This window comes from Topomyia yanbarensis, chromosome 1 (genome assembly GCF_030247195.1).
Source record: "Topomyia yanbarensis strain Yona2022 chromosome 1, ASM3024719v1, whole genome shotgun sequence".
NCBI classification, from domain to species: Eukaryota; Metazoa; Arthropoda; class Insecta; order Diptera; family Culicidae; genus Topomyia; species Topomyia yanbarensis.
Window position 1 is genome coordinate 12,517,562 of NC_080670.1, and position 26,647 is coordinate 12,544,208.

Here is a 26,647-nt window from a genome sequence, read left to right on the forward strand (position 1 = left end):
TCTGCGATTCTTAACTTAACTTAATTAACCCCCTTCGACAACTATTTGGTCTTACCAAGCCGTAACGCGGGTGGCGGCGTGAAAACTGCCGAATAGGGGTTGAGAACAGCTGGAAGCAACATCGGATGTTTCTCCAAATGTATGAGATCAAAGACTATCTTAAATAGTTCCATCGAGCCTAGCTTGCATACCTTACATAACTAGACTCACTGTCATCTATGCACCCACCAATTGATTCCCCTAATCTCAATTAAATTATGTTACCCTTCTTGTACATAGATATGTACCCCTAGCTTCAAGATAGTTGTAAAATTCTCTTAATTTTTGTTATAAAAAATATTTCAATGTGTAATCCCCTGGTTTTAAGATATTGCAAATGTAAAACAAAGAAGTTGGCTTCTTCAAGCTAACGTAAACATGCCTTATTAAATAAACGAAAAAGTTACAGTAAGTTACAAAAAGTGAATGAACAAATTTATATTTTTTTCAGTCGATAGTTAATAATTTGATGGGTAACTTTCCCACTATTGCTGTTACACAGAGACGTCCCGAACGCTCATAATGGAAATTCCACTGGTTACCTTTAGGTTATTTAGGTGGATAAGAAATACAGATATTGTAGAAACATCACCACTGATGCAAAAAGTTGAAGGAAGCAGCCAACTTGTTTCAATTGACATGCTAATTTGATGATTAGAAGCTTCAATTTCGTAAACCAATTGTGTAATTTCACAGATTCAACAACCCGTACGACGATATGCACATCGTTTTGTTGCAACAACTTGGCAGCAACAAAAACATACAAGGGACAGAACAATTTTCGTCAAATCATCACATAACCACGTGCTGCTTTTATAGTTCCACCCGTTTGACCCCAAAACTATACCAAGACGATTTCGTTCGTTTCGATTGTCTTCTGCGCGGTCGCTCAATTTGAAGGAAACTAAACGAGTGAAAGAAAAACAACGAGATGCACCCAAGCGAAACTTTAAACTTCACTTTCAACAATGTGTGAAGCATGACTGCAAACGCAATCGCTTAAATGTGACCAAAGAAAGACATTCGTAGCCATTGTTTAGGTTTTTCACACCCTAAGGTACGGCGCACTTCAATCAGACGTTGAAGGAAATTCACTCATTTTCCTTCTTTCTTCCCAATTACCTTAACCAAGCTAAAACAATTGCAGGCGAAAAAAATAATTTAATTTGAGCATAAAAAAAACAATGGAAGCCAATTTACTTATGTGGCCTTGAAACGAATGGACCAATCGGAATGTTTTAGTGTACAAGCACTGCCCGTGGTTGGCTTTTAATAAGAACTTAGTCTATATTTCTCCGTAAATGTTTCTTATCTCCACATTTCATGTGATCCCAACCTCTTCAATGAAGTTGATAGTTTTGCTTACTTTTTTCCTATGTACACGCGAAAATGATTCTTTGTTTCCCAAAGATTGCAACTAGTTGTGGTATTTGTTGGTCGGAAAAAAAGAAGCAGAAATGTTTGCGTTTGTTCTACCACAGGATAGCAGCATTTTTGCTTCTTTTATCCGATTTGATTTTACTTTTAACTTATACTGTTTACGCTACGCTAACCCACCCACGAGTAATTGCATTCTTAGCATTGCGCTATGGTTTAAAGAATTAAAGAACAACACATAAATAGACAGATGTATGTAAGTATCACTTGCGGTACAGCATGTTACTTTAGCACGGCAGCCCACAGAGCGGAGAGTATTCAATGGTTTAAAGCTGCTCGATCGTGTAGATAGCGCACCATTCTAGTCTAGTGATCTAAATTTTGGCAGAAAAGAAGAGTGTCTGGAGAATTGCGATTTTAGTGGAAATTCTTAAATCACCTGAACAAAACCCATTGCGTCAAATCAATAGAAAAAAAAAATCGGAAATCGTAGTACATTGAGTTCCGAAATTCAGGCAAGTTCGTCATAGAGCTTCAGGCGTTCTCCTAAATGTAGATAATGACCTGGCTGTTGAAGATTTAAAAAAGCTAAACTCAATAAGTGAAGTTGTTCATTTTCAATAAGATTATGGTTGGAAGAATGTAAATGCTGGCCACCACGAAACCGACTTTAACTAATATTTTCAGCTAGAAATTAAAAATAAATTAATCATTCAAGAAAGTTTGTGTCGAATCGAAACAATTTGATTCGATACAAACCGTTTTAATATATCCTACAAGATAAACAACTGAACGCTTGAAATTTGTATATTTATTTTTTAACAACAACAAAATGGAATTAATGGAAAATCCAAAACGTCCCCGTGGTACCTGACATGATGTGAGATGTATCTCAAATTGACCAGTACAATGTATAAAACTTCACTGCAGCTGGGCGCGATTGTGCAACCCTCACGCAGAAGACATTGTTTCGTAAGGCAAATTGGAGCATCACTTAAACTGTCTTTTCAGTATGCTTTCATCTACCTTTGTGTGCTGTTTTCTACCAGCCAAGAACCTATAATTTTCTCCCCTGAATAGCTATTTCAAACGTCCGTTTTGTCAGTGCGCCACAGATTGCACAACACATCAATCTAAACCCTTTTACCCTCCCCACCCATGTCCGCTATTACACTACTACTAATCGATTTCTCTTTCGTCTTCCATTCGGTAAACTGAAAATGAAGAATCACAAATTAGGCTAAAACAACTCATTTTCCTCAGTCCGGTCGGCATTAGCAAACCGTAGCGATGGAGACGTATACACATACAACTAGGTCAGAATTATCCGTCCAATCCCCATTTCACACAGATAGCAGCAAACATAGCACAACATAAAACTAGTACACCTAATCTTTCACTCCCCCTTCGCTCGTACCTGCAGCATCCCGCGGGACCATGTCCCAAGCTCACTCCAGCTCATCGAGAAAATCCCGCTCGACGGAGGACCGTGGTTGATGTTGCTGCAGCTGGTGTTGTCGGATGATGTGAGACAGTACTGATGCGGTGGAAGCTGCCGCATCGGATGCAGCCGTTGTTGCCACCGACGATGAGGATGACGTTATCGCCGACGTCGACGATGATGATGAGGGATAAGAAGAAGAAGACGAAGAACTAGAGGTAGTCACCGTCGGATTCGGGATGCGGAATCCACTGACCGTTAGCGAGTGGTTTCGACTACTGGTGCTGGTGCTATTACCACCGGTTGTGACGGTGCCACTACTGCTATTATCGGCTGCTAGTGTTGAAGTGCCACTGGACGTGGTGGTACTGTGTGCGTTCAAGATTGGCACTGAGTTGCCCGGGGGTGGGTTTTGGATCTGTAAAGAAAAGCTGATCATGTAAAAAAATCGACGGCGAATGTTTACAGGATATTACCTCATCGTTGCCAGTTTCCGTGCCGTCATCTTCGATGCCATCTCCATTCTTTCCGTCCTGATTCATGATAATTTCGTGGCACAGAGGACAACGATCCTGGACATAGAGCCACTTCCTCAAGCATACACCGTGGAAATAGTGCTTGCAGCGGGTGATTTTCGCTGAGGTCATTTCCTGAAATGAGTTGATTAGAAATATAGGTTAAAGGAAAGCCTGCATTTTTAGCAAACACTGAAAAGGCGACTGTATTTGTAATTCTGGATCTCAAAGAACTCACCTGATAACAGATGGCACACACATCGTCGAACGACATCAGCTGCAGCGGTGTGGCCTCCGGCAGCGAACTAATCTTGTGCACCGCCGTCCGGCGCTTCATGAACACGCCCCAGCCGGCCCGCGCCTCGCACCAGATGTTGAAGTACGCGTGGATACACATCATCAGCGCCCGGATCGCACCGCCTACAGGAATGGTAGCTAAGTAGTGGTAGTCATGTTGTCATCGCGCCCACGAGCGCATCAACAGGAGTTTCATGTGTCGATCGGTTAAGTTTTGAATTGTACGGTCGCAAATTGTTTGTTTTAGAAAAGCGAAAGGATTTTCGGAATAGGAGCGTGAGGGGGCGGGATAAATTGAAAATAAACTATTGATAAAAACTATCGAACCTAAACATACACAAAAAATAAGCAGTTCGACATATTTTTTTTTTATTTCAATTATAGAGGTTTTAACCTCAAGGTCATTCGCCTCTTCGGGTTAGAAAAATCTCTTAGGAAAAATTTCCAACCCTATGTGCGGGGTCGGGACTCGAACCCAGGTGCGCTGCGTACAAGGCAATCGATTTACCAATACGCTACGCCCACCCCCAGCAGTTCGACATAGATAAGGAACGGAGGGGAGTTTTACCAACAAAACAGCGGCAGCCAAATGTGTTAGCACATAAAACGATGGACAACATAAAAGTTCGGGTGATTAGTCAACGCACTCGAGCACAGTTAGTAGGACGTCCGAAACAATGGGCTTACCTGATTCGAAGATAAGGATCCAGGCGCCATTGAAGAACAGGAATATTCCAAAGCAGAATTCTACTGAATTTCCAAAGGCCCGAATGTAATACACGTAGTCATCTAGTTTTTCCCAGAAAGTTTGCCGCCTAGCGTCCAGCAGGAACAGTGTGTAAGTTGCTAGACTGACCAGCACCTGGAAGAAGTTTGTTATTCAATTAGATAGCGATTGATTGGATGGATTCGACTCTTACTTTCACAATCACTTCAACCGAAAAAGCTGTCACCGCTAGAAGCCAGGTTGACGGTGCGTGGCGCGTCCATAAAAGACTCAGAAGTCCAAGCGGAGTGAGTAGGAGAAAGGCGCATACCATCAGAGCACGAGCGTGGCGTTTTCTGGAATCATTAAATGTGAGCGAATGAAAAGATTCAACACACACACAAAGCTTACCTCGATGGGTTCCTGGCCGCACTAAGAGACATCAGAATCGGCGCAACGATGTTGTGCAGGAAATGTAGCAACGCGGTTATGAGCAGACAAAGATTCCGGCACAACCGAATAAACCGCTTATCGGGAGTAAGTGAAGTTAGTCCGGTTTGTAGTGCTAGTATGTAGAACAGAATCGCAGACACCGTTCCGATCGATTTATCCTCGTCGTAATCTTCCGAGAGCAGAAACAGTTGAAATGCTTTCCCAATGTAATGACAGATCAGGGAAATTATGCTGGTCATTCCGAGCACGGCTGTCAACGTTTCGCAGCCGCTGACCAGCAGACTCTGAACGGTTGTGGCAAATCTTAGCGGAACATCGGAGTTCATTAAAAGGCCGATCAATTGTTCGGTTAGTCGGATGGACCAGAAGGCCCTAAGAACGCAGGGCACATTTAACCGCTGCCATTCGTTTTCGATCAGTGCTGAGATGCCAAAGTTGCTGGCAAAGTTTCGAGCATGTTGATAGCCGCTGAGTATCGTTTTGACCACATCGAACGAGGAACTCCAGAGGGCTATTTTGGACAGTACTAGTGGTAGAATGGCGGCGAATGCGGGGGAATGTTTCAGCACTACCGTCGGTAGCGGCAGCATCGCCAGGAACAACGGCATCAGGAAGCTAAATGGCAGCGCTTTCTGGATCAATTTGTATCTGAAAGGAAGGATAGGAAATTAGCGGTCGGAAGACTTTGAAGCATACTGGAAGTAACTTACTTCGGTCCCAGGTGGATGTAGGCAAAGATGACTCCCATCAGCCACTGGGCCAGCAGGTGGGGCAGTATGGAAAGAGCGACACCTCCCGGATCCAGCAGCCGTTCCATGTTGAGCGAGAGAATGTCCTCCAGCAGGCTGGGACCGTCCGATATAACCGACAGGGCGGACACATTGCTCCAGTAGGACAGAAAGATCAAACCCACCGAAATGATGTACATGTACACTATGACTAGGTGGCGTGTCCAGAGCATGAAGACGCACGCTGCGCTCAGGCAACCTAGTGACAGGGGGTAAATGAAGAGTATAATTGAACTTGTTAATTGATTGAATTTATACAATTTTTTCGAAGCTATTGTAGGGACAAACATTACTACAGAAGTATGATAGATCGTATTCAATATAAATAAAGGTCTAGTTGATGGATTAAATTCAGAAGTAGCCGATTACATACGATGACGACATTCTCCCCTATATGACGACGACCCAACAGCGAAGCTTTAGCTTCTCTGCATGAGTCAGCACAAAACACGTCGATTGAGAAGCCGACTAGTGCGGGACTCGAGCCACATGCCATGTGAAAAAGTTTTTTTTTCTGTCTCTTGTCGATAAATTAGTTTTGGTTAGTTCTGAGTGGAAGAAGTTAATAAATATTTGATTAAAAATTGTATTACGTATTGATCAAAGGGTGGGGTAGTTTGGTTTGTTTTAGCAAGTTCAAAAATCGACCGGTGAAATGTTATCGGTCGGTTTCTGTCGTCTGCTGGCGTATTTCCGTGAATCCCTAATCTGTAAGCATCTACAATAACAAAATATCGTAAAGACGATAAACAAATGAGTGGAGGAAATGATGATGTTAAATTTGCGGTAGATAACTCGCCTGGGTCAAGGTGCCATCGATAACACACAGCACTTTGATTAGCTAAGCGGACGAAACCGGATTGATAAATGATAAAAGAAAGAAGGGCGAGGCAATGGGTGGGGTTCCTTTTACTTTTTAATGTTGGAAAAACTATAAAGGCCACGTCAGGTATGGGATAGCGTCTGCACAAACAAATTTTGGCAATCGCCATTACGAGCATGTACCTGACAGGTTTTCGATTACTAAAATGTCTCTTTCTTTGGAATTGATATACTTTAATGGCGTTTTCGTTTTTCACATTGCGGTACAATAGTACAATGTTTTTACGAGACTATACTGCCCATAACAGCATAAGAGTCCCATGTTGAAAAACAGCAAGCCGAGAAAAACGCTGTTCAAGATTGTCCCATCCATTGAGCCAAATGGATGGGACAACCATGTTTTGGTATTTTTTTTTGATATTTTCTGAACAAACCCGGTAATCTTATTTGTGCAGTGTGATTCAGTGGTGATACAGAATACAATCCAACGGATAACTCATTTTCGACAAAAATCCACATGGGACTCTTATGCGTTTATGGGCAGTATAGTGGTTCGTGATTGAAAATACTAGATCTGCGTTTAAGACGATTCGTTTACAGAGAATTGAATTGGTTTTGACAAACGACGCGAAATTAGAGAAAATTTTCAAACATCGTAGTTTTTAAACGAAAACCAAGTTGTCAGACATCGGCAAATCTAATCCTAATTTTTTAATCAGATCTGCAACCAAACATCAATATGCGCCTTTCATTCCAAGGAATGAAAGAGACAGAGGGACCTACCGATGCAATGTGAAAGTAGGTGTGCGTAGGATAATTGTTTACATACGTTGACTCCAGTTGGCATACGGTAGAACTTCTTTTAGGAGACCTGCATACAGGGATGCGCTTTCAAACGATGGGTATTGGAAAATCTTATATACGATATCTTACAATTCGCGGCGGTTGGAAACCAGACCTCGTTTTGTGTTTTCATTATATTCCTTCGAAGAAATAATATCATTACTTTATTCCAAGCAGCCAGTTGTTGAAAAGATGTGATGCACTCTCACATATTTGGACTCATATTTCGATGACCTTATTGCAAACAGTGCTACTTGGCTGTCTGAGAAGATTGTGATTTTTACATGTCTGTAGTTTCCTGCAGACCTCCGAGCAGGTCTATATTACATATATCTCTGCCTGGAAAACTGTAGGTCCTCTTTCCCATTGATATCTCTTCTTTAATTGCTGCTCCGTATACTCCTGATCCACTTAGCTCATCCATTTTAGAACCATCCGTATAGAATGATATTATATCTTGAGGTAGTATGGAACCAGTACATCCCACATTTGATGACTTCTTTAACTGTGGTGAAGACAAGGTTTAGTTTGAGTTCCTTCATTATACGCAGGTGGCCAACTGTCTACCATGTAAACACCGGTCCTCAGGAGGACTACACTTTGCGCCTGTTTGTATCGAAGTGTGTAGCGCCAAGCTCTCTATTTTGTCTAGTCCAATGTACCCTGCCCCTAACAGCGCGTGCTAAATCGTCAGTGATGCAACTAAAACTTAGCATTGATTCTGCTTCTGTCTGATCTCCTCTTGGGTCCCCTGCGTCTGAAGCGGATCAATCGATTATTAAGTAAATCAAAGAGCGCTATTAACCGTAATGTTCACTGATACTAATTTCCCTGCAACTAATCTACCAGTTATTATTCCTGTTCTAGTATGTATTAATGTCACAGAAAACAGGCACCCAGATTCGACCAAACAAGTTTAAAATATTTATTTTGTCAATTGAACAAGTATCCGCTTGGAGTGCCGTAAATTTTATACTCAACTTTTACGCTCGGAAAGGACGTCTGTTCTCTGTGCCTAAATTGATGTTGCTTCTTAGTTTGGCACGACCCGGAGGGAACTTGGCCTTAGTCCCACTGGTCCGTCATCGATGTTACGTGATATTTATGGAATATTGTATCTTTGAGGGCCATTCATAAACAATGTCTCGCAGAAAAAAGAAAGTAGTCTAAAATGGGGGGAAGTGGACAAATTCGCTGGTTAATTCGGATCCCCAGCTATGGTAATATTATGAGAAGCGTATATATCATTTTCATGGCTGTCATGTAGTTCTGCTCCATCTTGCAAAATTTTGCGGTTCTCAGTTTTCGTGTGCGTGCGCTAGGGGCGAATATAGTTTTGGAGTGTTTTTTTGAAAAATGTGTAATCCGAGATTTTTGTTGGCAAGTGCACAGTGCATTAAATGAGACTACCAACTGTTTTTGTTTAATCGCTGTGTGAATAATAGAATATGGGTTGGTCCAATTCGGACCTTTTGCCGTATATACGATGTGATACGCGATCGCGAAAAACTCTTTGAGAGGAAAGTGTGCGCAGTCGGCCGAGCTTTCAGGAAAACAAGTTTTCGCAAATCGGTTGGTTTCGACGTTACAGCTCATAGCCTATTTTTAGGTAATTTGGCCCAGCTCTTACTTACTATGTTTACTACAAAGTTTTATAAATCTAAGAGAACTTTTCATTTCATTTTTATAGCACTCTCGACGTGAAGAAAAGTAGAAATTGCTATTTCCTTATAATCGATGGTTTTCTCAATAAATGTCACTAAGGTATTATAGTCGTCCAATAGTTTTTCCATCAGTTTCGAAAGTGTTTATATCAACAGGCGAACTTCCACTGGCAAGCTTCCGATGTTTTTAGAAAACTCGCTCATTGGTAGTTTTTAACCTTTCTCAACTCAACGTTGTATTTGGTAAGAGTGGTTCTGTGGTCTGATAAGTTACCTGTAATCTTCACTTCATTGAACAAGCGTCTAGCATCCTTTCTAAGTGTTACTAAATTTTCGTTCCGCCAAGGAACATCACGACGTACGTACACCTCTGGAAATTAAAACCGTGCTACCCCATTCTGTGCGATGTGCATTAGCATCACATCCAATGATGAAGGGCTTTTTATGCTTCTGCAGTAATTTATGAGGGCATCGATTCTTCAGAAGAAAAAATTTGAATATACAGGGTGCGCCATCTATTTCAACATTGAACAACTCCGCCATTTTCCAGCCGATCTTGACAGATAAACACAATTCTGAAACGTCATTTAGTGCCATTTTAGCTACGTGTTGATTTACACCCAAAGAACACGCTGAAATCGTAGCGGTTTACATTGAAAACGATCGTTCAATAGTGAAAACTGTGCCTGCTTATCGTAAAAGGCATTCGGCGCCTACAAAACGGCGGAGTAAACAAACAAAATTGTCGAATTGAGGACACAGAACCCACACGTTATACATCAAACACAACTGCACGACTAGAAAGTAAATGTTTGGGCCGGAGTGTGCAACAAAACTATCATAGGTCCTTATTTTTTCAAAGAGGGAGAGACCATCGACGGCGCACGCTACCGTTGGATTTTGGCGCACTTTATCTGTCCACAAATGCACAAAAAAGGCCTGAAAAATTTCTGTTTTCAACAAGACAGGGCACCTTGCCACAACACAGCCGCTTGCTCAAATCAAGTTTCTTGCAGAGCAAATTCCCAGGACGCGCTGCCTCAACAAATGGAGATTTGGAATGTCCTCCTCGTTCTCCGAATTTAACGGTACCAGACTTTTTTCTGTGGAATTACTTGAAAAGTAAAGTTTTTTCTAGCAAACTTACGAACCTTGACGAACTCAAAGTTAATATACGAGCTGAAATTGCTGCGATTAAGCCCGAAATGCTGTCCTATGTCATGCAAAATGCAAATAAAAGGGCTGCTTTTTCTGTGTCAATTCAACTACCGCTCATGCGAGTCCTCTGTTAATTCACGGAATAGCTTTTCATGGACTGAGACAGGTTAGCCTAATTTCGAATCATCGGTCGCGCTTTTTGGGACGTAGTATTCGTAAGTGCTGACGTTTCGCTGGTCTCTTTATCATGACAATCAAGCTACTACTGATAAATTAAACTTTCGCGAAACAGATTACTTTGTGCTCTCTAATTCGGATTGATTGAAACGTTTTGACCCGTTTGCGGACGTCGTCGATGCTACAGCTCACTACAACTGGCGCCCTATTCTTACAATCACTTCACCTAATGAATGGAAGGAAACTATAGGGCCCCTGTTTACTTCAGGTATGTGTTGCGGCTTTAATCCCAAAATATCAGCTTGCCAGAATACCACCCTGGTCTAATAAAACTCTCCACAGACTGAACAAATCGACGATGTCCTCTATCCAAGTGATTTTTTCGCTTGATAGTAAGAGAGCTAATCAAAACGAATTTCTCTATAGACGTTAGGTAAATTGAAGAATTTAGGATTCTGGTCGTTCGTTAACACCAGGAGGAAGGAAATTAATCTCCCTTCTGAAATGTTTCTCGACAACGACGCACCTTCCTTTGCTGTAGATCAGTGCACCTTTTTCGCACGTTGAATCAAAGCCAATTGAAACAGTGGTTAATTAAACTTCAAACGGATGCGATATATACAGATCCGACCAGATTCTGTGACTGGCTTTGATCGCATCTTGTTCATCCATCATCAGCTTGCTGTTTGTATTGGCACTGCTCAGTCTAATTGCTTTTCGAATAGCTCTGGAGTACCTCAAGGTAATACACTCAGACCGCAGCTTTTTTCGCTGTTCATAACAGACGTTGGCGGTATTTTAAGTCCTGGTCGTCAGTTTTCGTCGCTGCCAATTTTTGATTATAGTATTTTTATATATTGCTATTTACAACGTGTTAACTACATTAAAGATCTCAGCGTAATACTGGATTACAAGCAAACTTACCATCGTCAATTTTCAACTGCAATCGATTCATTGTTAAGACCTCCAGCATTTTTTTCTGGAATGATTACAAAGTTGTTCCACGAATGCAAGGAATGTATTTTTGTCTTTATCACATAAAGAAAGGTTACTCATTTCGTCGAGATCTGGAAATATGTTTTATTTTCTAGTAAGGTCTAAACATTTTCAAAGGCCTGGTCGGTGGTGCATTGACACTATGTGAGATTTACGTTCGTACCAGGCAATCATTACCTTGTGAAGTGGCTGAGTATGCTTTTTCGTACCTTTTTTATTTCTCACAAATTTTCCGCAGTTAACTAGGAGTATCGCTTGCGCCATTTAATTACTCTTCCTTTAAACCTCTCGACATTTTCTTTGTAGTTCATTGGTCTCTGCATTCATTAGAGCCATTTAGCTTCCAGCTTTGTTGTGATCTACCCAGATAGTCTCCGTGAATCTATCCTACTTCGACTGAGAGTTTCTCGGCGGCGGAATTTCTCCCGAAACTGCCCATAATCGCAAGTCAGTCCCATGTACTATGGGATCCCTATCTACATGGGACTGACTTGCGATTATAGGCAGTTTAGGTCCCAATGTTGCCGCAAGCTACTCGGATAGTCCTCGGCGGCAAACCTACCCTACTCAACGAGCCAACTGGTAGGTGCTGAGGTCGGTCCGGCGATTCTCGTTAGAGCATAGCGTTCCGGACACTGGTGCCTCGACGCCCCGCTTCCGGTGCAACAACGCGAACTACCCGTGCTAGACAACCTTTACGCTACTGGGAAGGTTCAGCTTCAGTACTCTATCGTACGTTGCATAAAATAGCGCCCCTCGTAGTTGTCATTCTTCCATTTCTCTCCCTTGTCTGTCTCGAAGATCAGTGTTCAGTGCTCCAGAACCCTCATATTGTGCAGCGGATGAGCGATTGCTTTCCAACTACCACTGTTGAAAGCATTCTATACATCTAAGGTGGTCACCGGTCAATAGCGGAATCTTTTTCTCTGTTTAGTTCAGAACTACTCTTATCAGTTTCTGTCGATTCCAGTTATCGGGAAAGCTTTCTTCATCGATAAAAGTCAGCAGCGTAGTTTTAAACATATCCGGGTTCTCCTGTATCGATGTGTTTACGTGCTGATCCTGAAGCATTCACCCCTTTTATGGTTTTCACTATTTCGATCAGTTGTTCGTTCGTTATACAGGCTTTTTTTTCATAATCATCCTCCTCACTGTACGGTGGAAGCGTTGGCATATACTGGAGGAAAAGCCCTTGGATAATCACCTCCGGGCGCCTTCTATGTGGTACAATTGGGTCTTTTATATTCACCATGCCAACTCTGAAGGCATCTTTCCAAGGATTCGGGTTGGCTTCGTGGAAAAGCTTCTCAAAATAGACTTGCTTAGCTTGATTACTTTGTTGGTTCTTGCAGCTCTGCGCGCCAATTTTTGTTTCCGTTTCGATGTCTTTGCGAAGCCTCTGACTTCTTCTCCAAGTCCGGAAGCAACTTACACGTAGATCTGCAATCGTCATATTCCACTAATATGGCAGACAGCGACCGTTTCTCGGTTATCCCCTTCCTCGGCATGGTCGCACTTTACGCCCTTGTTAGTGTTGTTTCTCACTCGACCACACGTAGATTCAAGAGCATGCTCGCCAATTTAAGTGCTTCGACAAACATGTCCTTGTCAAAGACCGCTATTTTCCACCTTCGCTCCTTTTACTTTGCGATTATACTACTACCGTCTCCCTGAAGGCATGACAAAACTTTGCTTTAAAATATTATATCAATCTTGCTGTGACTGTTTTATCTTTAGGTAAAACTATCGTGGATCAAAAGGCAACGCGTCTACAATTCGTTCCACAAGTCGTAGACCTTCGGAAAAGTCCAGTAGTAGCTTCATCTGGTGAAGAAGTCTCTGTCTCGCCAAGGGTATACAATTCCTGACTTTTCGGAGTTTTTATTTTGTCTTCAAACGCTTTATTTTACGCCATCTGGAAGAGAGCTTTTTTGGCTCTCCTGCACTGCCGCTCTACGCATAGTTGTCCCATGTGTATAGGGAAATCAAAAGCACATGGGACATTTATGCGTAGGGCGGCAGTGCATTCTGCTTCCGTAGCCCAATTGTAGTTGGCTTAGAGCGCTGACCGCATCATTATCTTCAATTTGAAAAGGAAAGGCTAAAGTTCTGACAAGGACATCACATTTCAATATTCAACCGAATTCGATAGAAGAGGTTCGGTCAGCGCTGCATCGTTGAAAAGAAAAAAAAAACGCCGGCATTTCCATCGTCGTGTTTGGTGAAGGTAGGATTGGCAACGTTTGCGGTTTTCGGTAAATGATTTCTTGTTCTCTGTACCAGGGACCTACAGGCTCTACGAAAGGTGTACGTCTGCATTTGATCAGTTTCGACGGTATCCATCAGCAATCTAACAGACTTGACAAGCTCAGTATATCCCCGATCCGAAAACCGACGAACTATTTATACTTCTGCCATTGCACCTGAGTGAAGGTTCTCAAAATAAGACCGTGGTATTTGAACTCGTACTATTTCAGGAAGCATCCCAATCCACTGTCTCAACTTGGCATAGAAATAATCGTCGATAGGATCATCGATCCGCCAGAGAGCTTGAGCCTAGAGTTTACCCAGAACAATGAATGGTGTAAGTAAACCCAAAGGGTCAAAAAGAGACATGACGACACTTAGGATTTAACGCTTGGTCGAATGAATTCCTCAATATACAGCTTGAGTCGGGATCGAAAAAGACAGCACATCTCATTTTGTGCTCAAGATCAAACTCAATACTCGCTGTCGTTCAGTGAAAACCAGATTTCTATCAAATGTTTAGATCGTCACAGTTTGAAAACTTTAAAAAGATTACGCACAAATACCGCATCGAATTCATCAAGGCAAATCCATGCTTTTAATAGGAACACCGAGTCAAAACAGCATACTCGCAAGTAACTATTGACCGAGTGTGCTCAACCACTTTGTCAAGGCTTTTGCTGTCATAGGCCTATAGGCAATCACATAAGATTGCTCAAGAACTGCTGAGCTCGGCAGGTCTGTGCAAAGTAGACAGAACCAGTTCTAATCGAGCACATCAGCGATGCGAATGAACTTCTGAACCGCAAATCGGCACACGACTTCTGCAAACAACATATCCACTACATTGACTGTTAACTTACCGAAAAAGCACAGCAGAAATTTGAGCGTCGTCAGCGACACAAACTTGTAGAACTCGATGTCGTCTTTCAGTGAGCTATGATCCGGTCCCATACCGGCCGCACTGCCCAGCATATCCGTAGCTGCTGCCGTCGCCACTTTCATACTAGCGTTTACCGTCAGATTAACCAACGATTCCGACACTATGCCCGGAGGAGCGGATCCCGTTGGAACAGTAGCAGCCGATCCAGACGGGGAAGCCGAGTTGGGCAATCCCATGCCGATTTTGAGAATTTCATCTATGATAAACAAACTGGGAACGCGCATTATCACGTCCACCAAGCCGAGGACTTTGGTCCGAACAACCGACATCTTACAAAACGCTGAGTTTGTTTTCAAGGTCTCAAGAACCTTCCGGAAGAAGTAAACCTGTGACTTAACTGATAATACTTGCTGAGGCTGTGACGCCAATTATTTGCCCTCGTTGTCAAGGATCTTATCCACGTCTACCCCACCGCCCTTTCAACGTTAAGCCCCAAAAAGGGACTTTTCCCTCGAAAAAAAAAAATTGGAGGAAAAAACTTTCACATTTTTAGCTTTGAGGCCATCTCCACTAAGCCACTTCCGGTTGACTTCCGCTGGGCAAGATTTGTAGCACTTTTAACACCGAAATATCACTCGCGACGAACAAGCACAGCAGAAACCAATTACGAAGCGTATTTAGGATGAGTTTACTATGTTTTTCCCGTAAGATTGAAGCCGTCGCATAAAAAGTTCGAAATTGGCCTGTGACTGATTCAAGGAGGATTTTGACGTTTTGCTTCTCGCAGTGAGGCAGTGTGCGTGAAATCGCCAGCAAACATGTTGACTGTCAGGTGACGGAGCTGAAATGGGTTCGGTCTCGGATGCGTGCTATAAAACGTTGAGTTGGTATAAAAGTGAGGAACAGAAATATGCAGTTTGCATATTTTTGTGTTTCCGTCTCTTATTCTGATGATTTTAATGCAATTTCTATCACAAAAAATTGATCATTTTAATTGCATGTGAATACTAAATCAACAAATTTCACATTTCAACATAGATTACATGATACCTATGCATCACATCTGACAGACATGCAGAGGTAATGTGAATAGGTCATAACCTTTAATTGAGACGATGCTAACCCCTTCAATTATCCGTCTTACGTGATTTTAAGATGTGAAAAAACAGAATGTCCGACTTCTTGCTGGTTGAAATTCCTAAATTATGCCTTTGAAAAGTTTCAAACATAAGTGTCCAACTTTTTATGTACCGTAATGGCGGTATAAATTGTCTACTTCCTCATAGGGGAATCAAAGCATCATTTGACAATCAAAGAAAAGAGATATTTGTAGGTGGAGGTAGGGTTGTCTCAAACGAGAGAAGAGCACAGAACTTAAAATATCGCAGAAAAGCACTTACCGAAACATACATAATTTGCATATTTATCTTGAATTTTAGCCATTAAAAACCGATAATAGATACTTCAAATATATTGCTCTGTCTAAATTGCGACCGTTTACAGTCAGTTACCATGCATAACTATAACAACGAAAAATGTAAATATTCAGCGACTCTAGTGATGATAAGTTCTCGTTATGTACGCTCGTTTTATGTTGGAATGACGAATAGATCACAAAATTTCTTACAAGAACATTTATTTGACGACACTACTAAGAAAAAAGTAAGCTTTTTCTAGTAAAAATGTCTTAAATTCCGTGCCGAAAAATGTGAACTAAATGCATATTGTTTGTTTACATTTTCCTGATTTTTCTCTAAACTTTTGTAGAGGGCGCCTCAGTACACTTGAAGGTCCCCATAGAAAATCGTACCGATTTTCCCCACTACATCGGTTTGCGTCGGCACAATCAGCCGACTATGCCACCAATTAATAGGTCGATTGTTGCACTGATTCTAATGGGAGTTGCACTGATTTATCATGGGCTTCTGTTTAACATCTGTTGAAATCAGTTTATTTCAACCAATTAAATCGGTCGATTAGTTGGTTGCTCTACACTGAAAAAAATCCAAACGTTAATTCTATTTGCTTCAAACCGCTTAAAATTTATATGAAGAAGAAATGCTATTGTTATCACGCGCACACATACCTTCTATGTGTCAACTGTATAAACTATGTATGCACACAGATAAGTTATATGTGCATATTATTATAGAATGGGGTTTTATGTGCCTAATAGTTATGATATGTGAATGTAAGATTAAGAATATTTCTTGTAAATACACACATTAGGTTTATGTGCCAGCAAATAGTGTCTATATGCCTCCGTTAATTGCAAAAATCTATGTGTAAAATCAATAGGCATAACGTTTACTTTTTTTGAGTGTAGGACCCAACTGGATCCCAGAAAGTTGGTCGCAGCAATTTTTTTCATATAACCGTGTCGCTCTCTAGTGAACAGCAGCGCTGCGAAATTTTAAAATCAGTTACCTATTTCTGCTGGCATTTTCTAAATTTTCGAGCCTAAGTGAACCGCGTAATCCATATCTTATCATGCTCAATAATCCCTCTCAGAGCTAGCATAGAAACAAAATTCGGTTTGCTTCTGAAACCGAACAGGTCGGAACCTGAAAGCGCTGTGTCGGGAGAACGAATGATGAGGGAAACGAACCAAACCTTTCATTCAACGCGGCGGGCATGAATTGAATTTCGTTTCTCTTTCAAGTTAACGAAATGATGTCAATTTTTTAAGCTCTGACCGTAAAGCAACCGACCATTTATAAATTACGTAGCACCACCGACTTACCAAACATGACACTCAGAACAGAGTAATGAACAAAACGAATAGCATAGAGCAGTAAAGTTATTAAAAATAGGAGGTTTTGGGGACAAAATGCCTTGAAACCCCAATTTCCCATACTTTTCCAAAAACTAAAATATCTTCAAATACTAAGAATGTTGTGGCGAAAAATTGAGCTAAGTTCGTGATTTTTTAAAGCATTTATGCAAAATTTATTTGAAAAAGCAAAAGACACTTGGTAGCACTATCGAAGATAGAAAAAACAAGTTGAATAAAAAAATTCAAGATTGTCGGAGTTATGGCCCATTCCCCGAAGCGTGTTTTTTTGAAAAAGGTTTGCGGTAAACGCTCTCCCAGCCGAACCGCTCAACTGAAATCCAAAAACTCAAAGATTAATCAAGAAAAATATATTGTGGTGGACTTGAACGGATCGGTTTCCCAATAAAATATGCGTTGACCAAAAATGAAGTTTTGTGGAGCTCGAAAAGGAACAGTTCAAGTACACGAGAATGTAAATACAATTTGAAAAAAATGAAAATCGGATGGATAATTTCTGAGATATGACGTTCACGGCAACGGTACTTTTTCAAAAAACTTCATTCCGAGATGATTGCGTTCAAAGTTTTGCCTTAACTTCATTCGTGGAAGAATCAGCGCGCTGCAGATGTCTGTAATTTAAAATCTAGCGCTCCGATCTGGATAAAATTTCGCAAAGGAATTTTTAAAAGTATGTACTTTCAGAATATTCAAATTTTTCCGATTTTTTGAATACCAACTTTGTATATAACCCCTTAAGAAAAGATGCTACTTCAAAAGTTTTAGCATTTAATATATTTTTACCTCACATTTTCCCATAGTGTCAATGTCAAAAACTTGAAGCAAAAAGGGCGGAGGATTAAAATTGTCCAAATGATGTGAGATTTAGCATCTGAGCTTATTTTGACATTTGTCACAATATGCTGACTGAGAATCGAATTTTTTTTGCGATGCGATCTAACACAACCATTTTGAATTAGCAATGTTTACTCCAAATTTAGTTAAACTTTGACTAGAGTGCTATTCACTTTTTCATTCAAATGAAACGTTTCAGATAGATGCCACTTTCTACAATTTCGTTGCTATAGTGTATCTCAGCTATTGCATAGTGCTGACACCTACTGGCTAACCGAGGGAATCAATTCCTTCACATCAGCCATCACACCACCGTTCAGCGATGTGAGTATGGCCTGTTTCTATCGCGGTCGAGCGATGTGCAGCATGATGGCACGAAGGGGAACCTTCTATAAGAAAATCATCAATGATAATCGATTTGCGTCCCGTTTTCTTCCTTCTTTTGGCAGGCCATTCTCGGTGGAAAAGTGGGAGGCTCTGGCACCGCCACCCTCGGTGACTCCACCGGAAGGGTGCTATCGTACAGATAGAATATTCGATTCACAGCCGGCTCATCTGGACACGGTGGACAGTTGCCAGCGAGAGAGAGAGCAGGCAGAATGTGAATACATACCTGGTCCTGGTCAATGTCAATTAGCGCGTAATTTATGATTCTAATGAAACAAAAGCGATTGGAGTTTTACACTTTTATGTCGTCGCGCGGTTCGCGCTTGTTTGTTTCGGTTATTGGTTGTTTTGCTTCCCGTCGCTTGAAGATGGACGATTATTCCTGGGTTTGATTATATCTTACTTTTTTCACCTTACTAATGGGGGGGATTTCGCCCATTCAAGCTTCGAGGTTCTGTATCAGCGGAAGACGACGGTCTCGCGGTAGCAACTTGGATTCGAGTTTTGTTTTTGTTCTTAGGAACATGCTGCCGTCGGTAGATGTTGGACTGTTTTAATTAAAATTATATACTTGTTCAATTTTATAGTAGGAAGTCAGCTCAAGAATCTGCTTACTGGCATATGGCATCGATTGAGTTAATACTGAATAGGGTCATTAACTGAAGAATAGAATACAGTAGTCATTTTTATACGGGGGACATGCGAAAAAACGTCCCGCATACATTCAAAGTGCGTGAGAAATGCCATACAAATCTTGTTAAGCAAATTTAAAATTTAAACAGACACAAGAGTGACTAGAATAACAATATTATTCTATGTATTTTTACTAAACTCTATCCCACACTACTTTTACAGTAAACGGCAATTTTCAAAGAAAAAAAAAATTTTTGTTCTAGGCTATCCGCCGTAACATTACTGTAGGTTTAATTTTCAATCCAGCTTTTTACGTGCCATAATGGCGGTCTAAATTGTTCAGTTCGTAATACGTTTAATTGCCCTTTTTGACAATAATCGTTTACGCCAACTTAACAGCAACGCCCAATTGCAGATGTCGGGCGTTCATTGAATAAACATCCAACGCATTGGACTAACGTAGGATGACTTAATCTCACTGGGCGGTTGACGTAAACGATTATTGTCAAAAAAGGGCAATTAAACGTATTACGAACTGATCAATTTAGACCGCCATTATGGCACGCAAAAAGCCGCCCCCTTAGATTACTGGGATCCGCCTCAACTTAACAGCGGTTTCAGCCACAGGCAGCGATGTCAGATCTACGGAAATCTCTGTAGATCTACGGATTTGGAGGTTTTCTACGGATCTACGGATCCGTAAAATCTACGGAAATGAAATTTTTTCTACGGAAATCTACGGATTTATCTCAGTGTACTTTTGAAGAAGGTTGCCAATGATCGACAGTTATTTTTTCTATTGGAAAATCATCTTAACAAAATGGAGAATCCGCAAAACCACGTTGTGCGATAATAAATACCAGCGATCGAAAATTCAACTCGAGAATATAGACCCTGCTTTATAAAACGGCTTCCAAAAGTTATACCGCATTTCGGCGATAGTGAGTCGGGGAAATTATATGTAGTTCAAATCAATAAATCCAGTAAAAGTCGTATTGAATAGAATTTAATTTATTGTCTCATCTGCAAATGATAAATTGTTTATTTCATAGAATTCAAGCAACGTTTTCTCCTCTCTGTTGATGAATCGATATCTTGGATCCTTTTTTAACTGTTATATCTGTTTTAATTCGTATATTTGATTCGTGCACGTAGCCTGACAGCTGATTTGTCGATCGATTGGCGCTGGTTCAGGTAAAAGCGAAAAGGACACTGAGTATCGTGACAGTTGTCTTTGATAGTTAGAAATATTGGTTGACCAACCTCGGCGCGGCCCGATGTAAATATGAATATCTGTAGCACTTTTTAAGACGAAATGCTATTAAGAAGCACAACTGGATATCCCGAATAGCAAAACGCGATCCAAAATCAGCTGGGTATTTCTCCGATGTCATTGATGTCAGGACCTTCTGAGAAACGAACGTCGCCTCTGACCATGTTCTGGTGGTGTGTGGGATTTGTACTTGACCAAACTAGAAGGCGAATGCTTACAGCGGTTATACGTCAAAAAGGAGCGATATGGTCGTCCACATCGTACGAATGAGGGTACAACAAAAATGAGGAAAACTTTGCCATGAATGACACGTGAAAGCGATCAACAACACGAGAAGGAAAAACTTTTATTACTAAAGCAATTAGAGTTATCTAAATCTGTCCATCAACCAACGTCACGTTAAAAGTGAATATGTGTATTGCCAGATATAACATTAATCTCATTCAGCTTCAACATGTTCGAAATTTGGCTCTGGTGTGCATAGCTCGTACCTCACTAGATCAATTTAGCTACAGTAACAGCATGACACATCTTTATGAACAGGATTAAGTTAAGATTAAGGTCCCCGTCTACAAGGAGGGCGGTGCGATCGACGAAAGACTACATGATTTGTCTCCTGGTAACCTGATGGCGTTATCCGTAGATTCATGTCGCAAGACGACGAAGCTGTCGCCGATAAAGACGTGTTCAGGAATTTGTTCCCCATTTCCTAAGCTGTCTGGGTTGTGAGAATGCAGATAGAACACTCTATTCCTTTCTTCGTGACCCTGGAAAATGTAACCAACTGGCACATATGGTCGGTGTTAAGTCAGACCGGACTAAGTGACAAAATATTGATTTCGAGAAAAACGAGTTTAAAGTTTGAATCGTAGCATCCTTTACATTATAATTGAAAATTAATTTTTGTTATAATTCTTGATTATTGTTACATATTCCAAATCTGGCAAAAGTCGAATGTAGCTGACGGAATTTCCTATCCAGTGACATCATTATCTCATTTTTTTATGTTTTGCGACTTGGTCCGGTCTGACTTAACACCGACCATATAACCAACAAACTGTTACGTTTCAATTCTACGAACAACTATGGAAAACAGTGGCATAAAATCTCTCTTTTGTTGCCCATTTCTGCTGCATTAACCGCAACCAGGATTCAGTTTCAACGCCTTATTCATTCTTTAATCTGCATCTTGACTGAAGTTTAAAGCAGAGTCTAAAGCCTTCAGCTCGGAGGCAATATTAATGCATTCACCCACCAAAACATTCATATGTTATATATGAGCTCTGTGGAATTAAAAGCAGAAGGTGGCATCTGTTTCATTTTCGAGAAAAAGTGAATTGTGTAATCTATGAAGTTGAATTTGAAGCGAAAATAACTGAATGAACGCGCTGCCACAAACGAACTAAGGACGAGGCAAACAACTGCAATATTCCCTCCAGCGCGGCTGGCATACATTGAATTTTGCCATAACCAAAAAAAAATCTCAACTTCAACGCCGAAAGCTAAAACGCAAGCAGTGGTCCAACCAGCAACGACAGCTAAACCAGAATCTTATATTGAATCATCAACGATTACATCCAGTACTTTTATAGCAACAAATAGCACCGCCAAACAAGATGCAAATGGTAGATAAAGATTAATCAAATTGCATCATGAAAAAAACGCTGCACAAAACAACACATCGGGATGTTTCCTCTTGAAAATGTGGGAGGAAGTAGTTTAGAAAGTATTTATTACATTGTGTTTTTATCGCTGTCAGAACGACGCTGAATCCCTCTGGATAGACTCGTCACGTCAATCGTTTGTTTACCATTTATCTGTCAGTGTCATTCCAATCGAGCAGAAAACTTGTCAAATGTTGCAATCTGATTAATGAATTTTGTAATCTATTGCGATAGTGAGTTAAAGTATTTGGAATAAATTTCTGAATCGAATCTCTAAGGCAAGATAAAACATATAACTTTTATCATTACGGTGCCTACTAAAAGCTGCTTTAACCATTGCAACTATCCGTTATATTGTAATTTTTTGGTAAACCACAGAACCGAACCCATTCCGCATGAAGGTTGTAGTTTACCGGAAAGCGAAAAAAGCCAATATTTTTAAATTATCGACGTTGCAACTTTGCGGTAACTGTAGTATATGAGTCAACTAAAGCTAACGCTGTGACAGTGGTGCTAGTTTGCAGAAAACCATTTTATTTAGTTGGGATAAGATGGCGAGGCTTTATTCAGTAATTGAGCGTCTTTAGCTGTCAGTTTTTCGAGAATTGGAACGAAAAGCAACGTCACGAATTCATTTTGCGACACTCATCGGGACATCGGAAAACAATTGGGAATCGTGCAATCAACCGTGAGTCGTATGATTAAAAGGTACTACTAAACTGTGAGCATCGAAAGGAAGGAGAAATGCAGGCAGAATTGATGTTCTATTAGTGGTCAGGATCACAAGCGTGTAGTGAAAGAGTTTAGGCGTAATCCAATGCTTCGGTCAGGGGTGTGCCTAAAAAGTTGAATCTGTCCAAGTCTTTGGTTCAGAGAGCCAAAGGCCGGGAGGAACAAAGTGCAGAAGGCTCCAAATCGTGACGATCGGAAAAATATGGTGGGAAAGTCATGGACGTGAAAACTGTACACCCAGATGCTGACGAAGCCTCATTATCTCATCATGGATAATAAGACTTGCATCAAGGCGGACATTCTGTAGCTTCCGGGGCAACTATTCTTCACCACCCAGCACAAATTTGATGTTCCGGAGGAAGTAAGGAAGCAGAAACTTTCAAAGTTTGCCAATAAATACATGATTTGTCAAGCGATTTGCTTTTGTGGCAAACGGAGTAAGCCTTTCCTGACTACCGAGACTGTAAACGGGGAGATCTATCTCGAGGAGTGTCTTCAGAAGCCACTGTTTCCTCTGTTCAGGCTTGTTATTTGCTCACACAATGAGCCACAAAGAGCGAAACACACCGATTGAAAATAGAGCAGCACAAAAACACTGCGATGTGCAGAACGACCGCACAAAGAGACACTTGAAAACTAAAAAGAGTGCACCAAGAGCTGAACAATTTCGTTCAAAGAGTCACCTTGAAGAGCCACTTTTTTGTGCCTCCCCTCACTGGAAAGCAGGTAAGAAGGCGAATCAAACTACAATTCAGATAAAGTTTGACCGAAAGAACGTTTTAAAAATGTTTTTTGGTTGCCTTCTCCACTTACGTGGGCGTGGGACCAAGATACACACGAAAGAGCCTCTTTATTTCTACTCTTTGTGGCGTGCAGTCATGGAGTAGAATACACGTGTGGAAGCAACACGCATCGGAGTGAAGAGGTTTATTGCGAAAGAGAAGAGCGGTGGTTCGCATGAAAAGTGCAAAGAGCGTTTGTTTTTTTCTCTTTATTTGCTCTGAGGTGCATAACATCCCTGCCTCTGTTGAAATAACCCGAGGGTCATAGGATCTTCTGGCCGGATCTAGCTTCGAGCCACTATTCAAATGTTGTCCTGGAATGGTACGAAGCCAACGGGGCTACTTTCGTACCCAAGGAAATGAACCGGAACTAAGGCACATCGAAAAATTCAGCAGGCACTACGGAAGCATCCCAAGGAGGTCAAATCTGAGGAAGACATGAAGAAAAAATGGGTTTCCGTACAGGAGAAGCTGAAGCTAGATGTTGTACAGAAACTTATGAGGGGAGCTAAGCGTAATGTGCGAGCGTAAGGTTGTGGTGTTGTAATTGAATAAAATAAATATGCCAAAAACTTACTAATGGGTTATATTGCATTGTCTGAAAGTTTGAAAAGAATCGGACAAACTTGGTAATTTTTTACAGCGTTTTTTCCGTGGTGCAATTTGATGTGGCACATTTCGGAAGGTTTCACGACCGTAGTCAGCAAATCAAAGAAGCATACAAAGCCAACCGACCGTTAAATTCAAGGCAATTGCTGCGTTGTTAGCATGGACGAAGTGACGACCAAAGAAGCAGACTGAATGCTACAAATACCCTCCACAAAAAAGCTCCGCGCGCATTAGTTAATTGCGCGCGAGGGAAATACTACTAGCCTATTGAAAAAATCATTATCTTTATTTGTTGTAAATATATAAAAGGCTATGGCTCCGCATTGAATAGCGTCATATAAACGAACAATATAACAAAAATTTGGGATAACACAATCACCAATAAGTATTAAGAATAAGTGACCAGATGGCAATATCAGAATCCCGTTCGAACATCTAAAAGTCGGGAGTGACAAGCAGGACGAAGCAATCCACTGCATGATCCTCAATATCGCATAACAATCCTCAATATCGCCTATGAATACCCTGTTCTGTTTAAAAGACTGCGCCCGTTGGCTGAATCGGGTGACGGTGAATACTAAAACAGACGATTTACGACGGACCAGACGTTTACTCTGCGATATATCTTGGACAAATTTCGAAAATACGACAAGCTGACTCACCATCCGATTGTGAATTTCCAGGCAGCGTACGATAAAGTGAAACGAAACGAAAAGGGCAGGTAACGATGGTTAAAAAAGAATAACCAGAGAGATATCTCACGTTAAATCGGTTGAAACCAAGCGATGGGATTTCAAATTTGTTGTTCCATATAACGCTCGAAGGTGCGATACGAATTTGTTGTGCAAAGGAACGGAACTAATATCACGATATCTCACAATTACTGGCATAAAAATATTTTGAAAAATTGTATTCTTACTGTAGAACTAACAAGAATGGTTCCTGAACGAACAACATGAGCGACGTTAGAACCCTCGACTAGACTGAACAATTCTAATTCTATAGATATTGTCATATAAAATTTGAAGCTTTACAAGGACAATGTGGACTAAAAAATACTTTTCATCCATTGTGTAATATAATTTTAAGAAATTTTTCAGCATTGCTAATTTTTAGGTTACAAACAGGCCTTAACAGTGCGTCTTGAATAAGCCGGTTGGATTGGTATTTCAAAATGCTTTTTACTGCTGTTGTGTATTGAAAATGCTGCCTACTAGTAAGAAGCATTTGTAGAGTACTAAATATCAATTCATTAATGAATATAACTTTAACTTGGAATTGAGTTTGGGCACACAATCCCTAAATGGGGTGAAAAACACTATTGAGTTCTGCAAGATGACGACACGAATGAGCTCTTGCTGAATGAAGTTCACGTTTGACAATTCTCGGTTGTTTGTTTACTATGTCAGTTGCGTGAGTTCGAGTGCAACGGGTGCTCATCTGTCACATTCGAACTCACGTAACTCCTATGTAAACAAACCACCGAGAATTGTCAAACGAAGTTCATCATTTTGTGGGGTTATGTCGGTTGGTGTAAAACCTAATTTGGAATACTTTTGTTTCTTTGTTGAGTGCAGCGCAAATCTACGGATTTAATGTCGCGAGAATCTGGCATCGCTGGCCACAGGGTCTTTGACAGTAAAGCCAACAACAAAATAGAGCTCAAGATGTTTGAATGCAAGGTGTAGTTTTGTTTATTCAATTTCACTAAATAATTGTGTATCACTAATGAATTCAGTTTTTAACGTGCCATAATGGCGGTCTACACAGTCTTATTCGTAATAAGTTAATAGGTCTTAGTTTAACAATAGTTGTTTACGCCACCTTGATAGCAACGCCCCATTCCCGTGTAACAATTGAAGTTTTATAGCATGCTACAAGTGCAATCTAATGTCGTTTTTGCTCAGCCTGGGGACAACTTGACAGATAGTGCTTGTTTCATATATGTACCACCGATTTGATGGTGGCGCTAGTATGCCTTTTCTGTACGACTACCACGAACAACGACACGAAAAAGTTTCAAGAGAAAAGCGTGTTTCGTTACGTGTGTTATGAACGCCGTCAATGCGGCTAGAACAACATTTAGAAAAAGCGTATTCCAAAATGTGGATAAAGAAAAATATTATTAGAGAATAAATTTATCCCTGATTGGAAACCGTCAGCAAAGTTACATAAATCTTATTATAGATTTAGCTGGAAGGTGTTGTTTTTAGCAACCGCCTCTCTTCCTTCCTAAAAATGTTTTGATTTTCTTGTTGTGTGAAGTTTGTAATCGGTAAATCATTGGTGTTATAAATGAAATATAAATGAAAAACTTTTTGGCCAATGAAAGTAAATCACCAAGCTTAACAATTCGTGACCCTGCGACATCTTGTTTCAAGTTCATTAAGAACGTCAAGAATTCTAGCATTTTGATTGGGAGAATAAACAATATATGTAGGATTTTCTACACATTTAGCAAAATTGGTTTTGAATAAAATTTGTGTGCTTTTATCAGAATTCTGGCATCAAACCAGTAGTGCTCGGTTTCAGC

The 26,647-nt window shown here is 40.7% G+C and overlaps 1 protein-coding gene across 1 annotated transcript; it reads right to left on the reverse strand.

Moving 5' to 3' along the window:
* Positions 1-1,301: 1,301 nt before the first annotated feature.
* LOC131676917 (protein TRC8 homolog) lies at positions 1,302-15,191 on the reverse strand. Its single transcript, XM_058956321.1, has 8 exons — positions 14,387-15,191; positions 5,539-5,815; positions 4,787-5,476; positions 4,590-4,731; positions 4,357-4,531; positions 3,611-3,792; positions 3,334-3,507; positions 1,302-3,275 (listed from the first exon to the last, which is right to left on the reverse strand). The coding sequence occupies exons 1-8, from the start codon at positions 14,733-14,735 to the stop codon at positions 2,865-2,867; spliced, it is 2,400 nt and encodes a 799-aa protein (XP_058812304.1). The 5' UTR covers positions 14,736-15,191; the 3' UTR covers positions 1,302-2,864.
* Between the last annotated feature and the right edge of the window lie 11,456 nt (positions 15,192-26,647).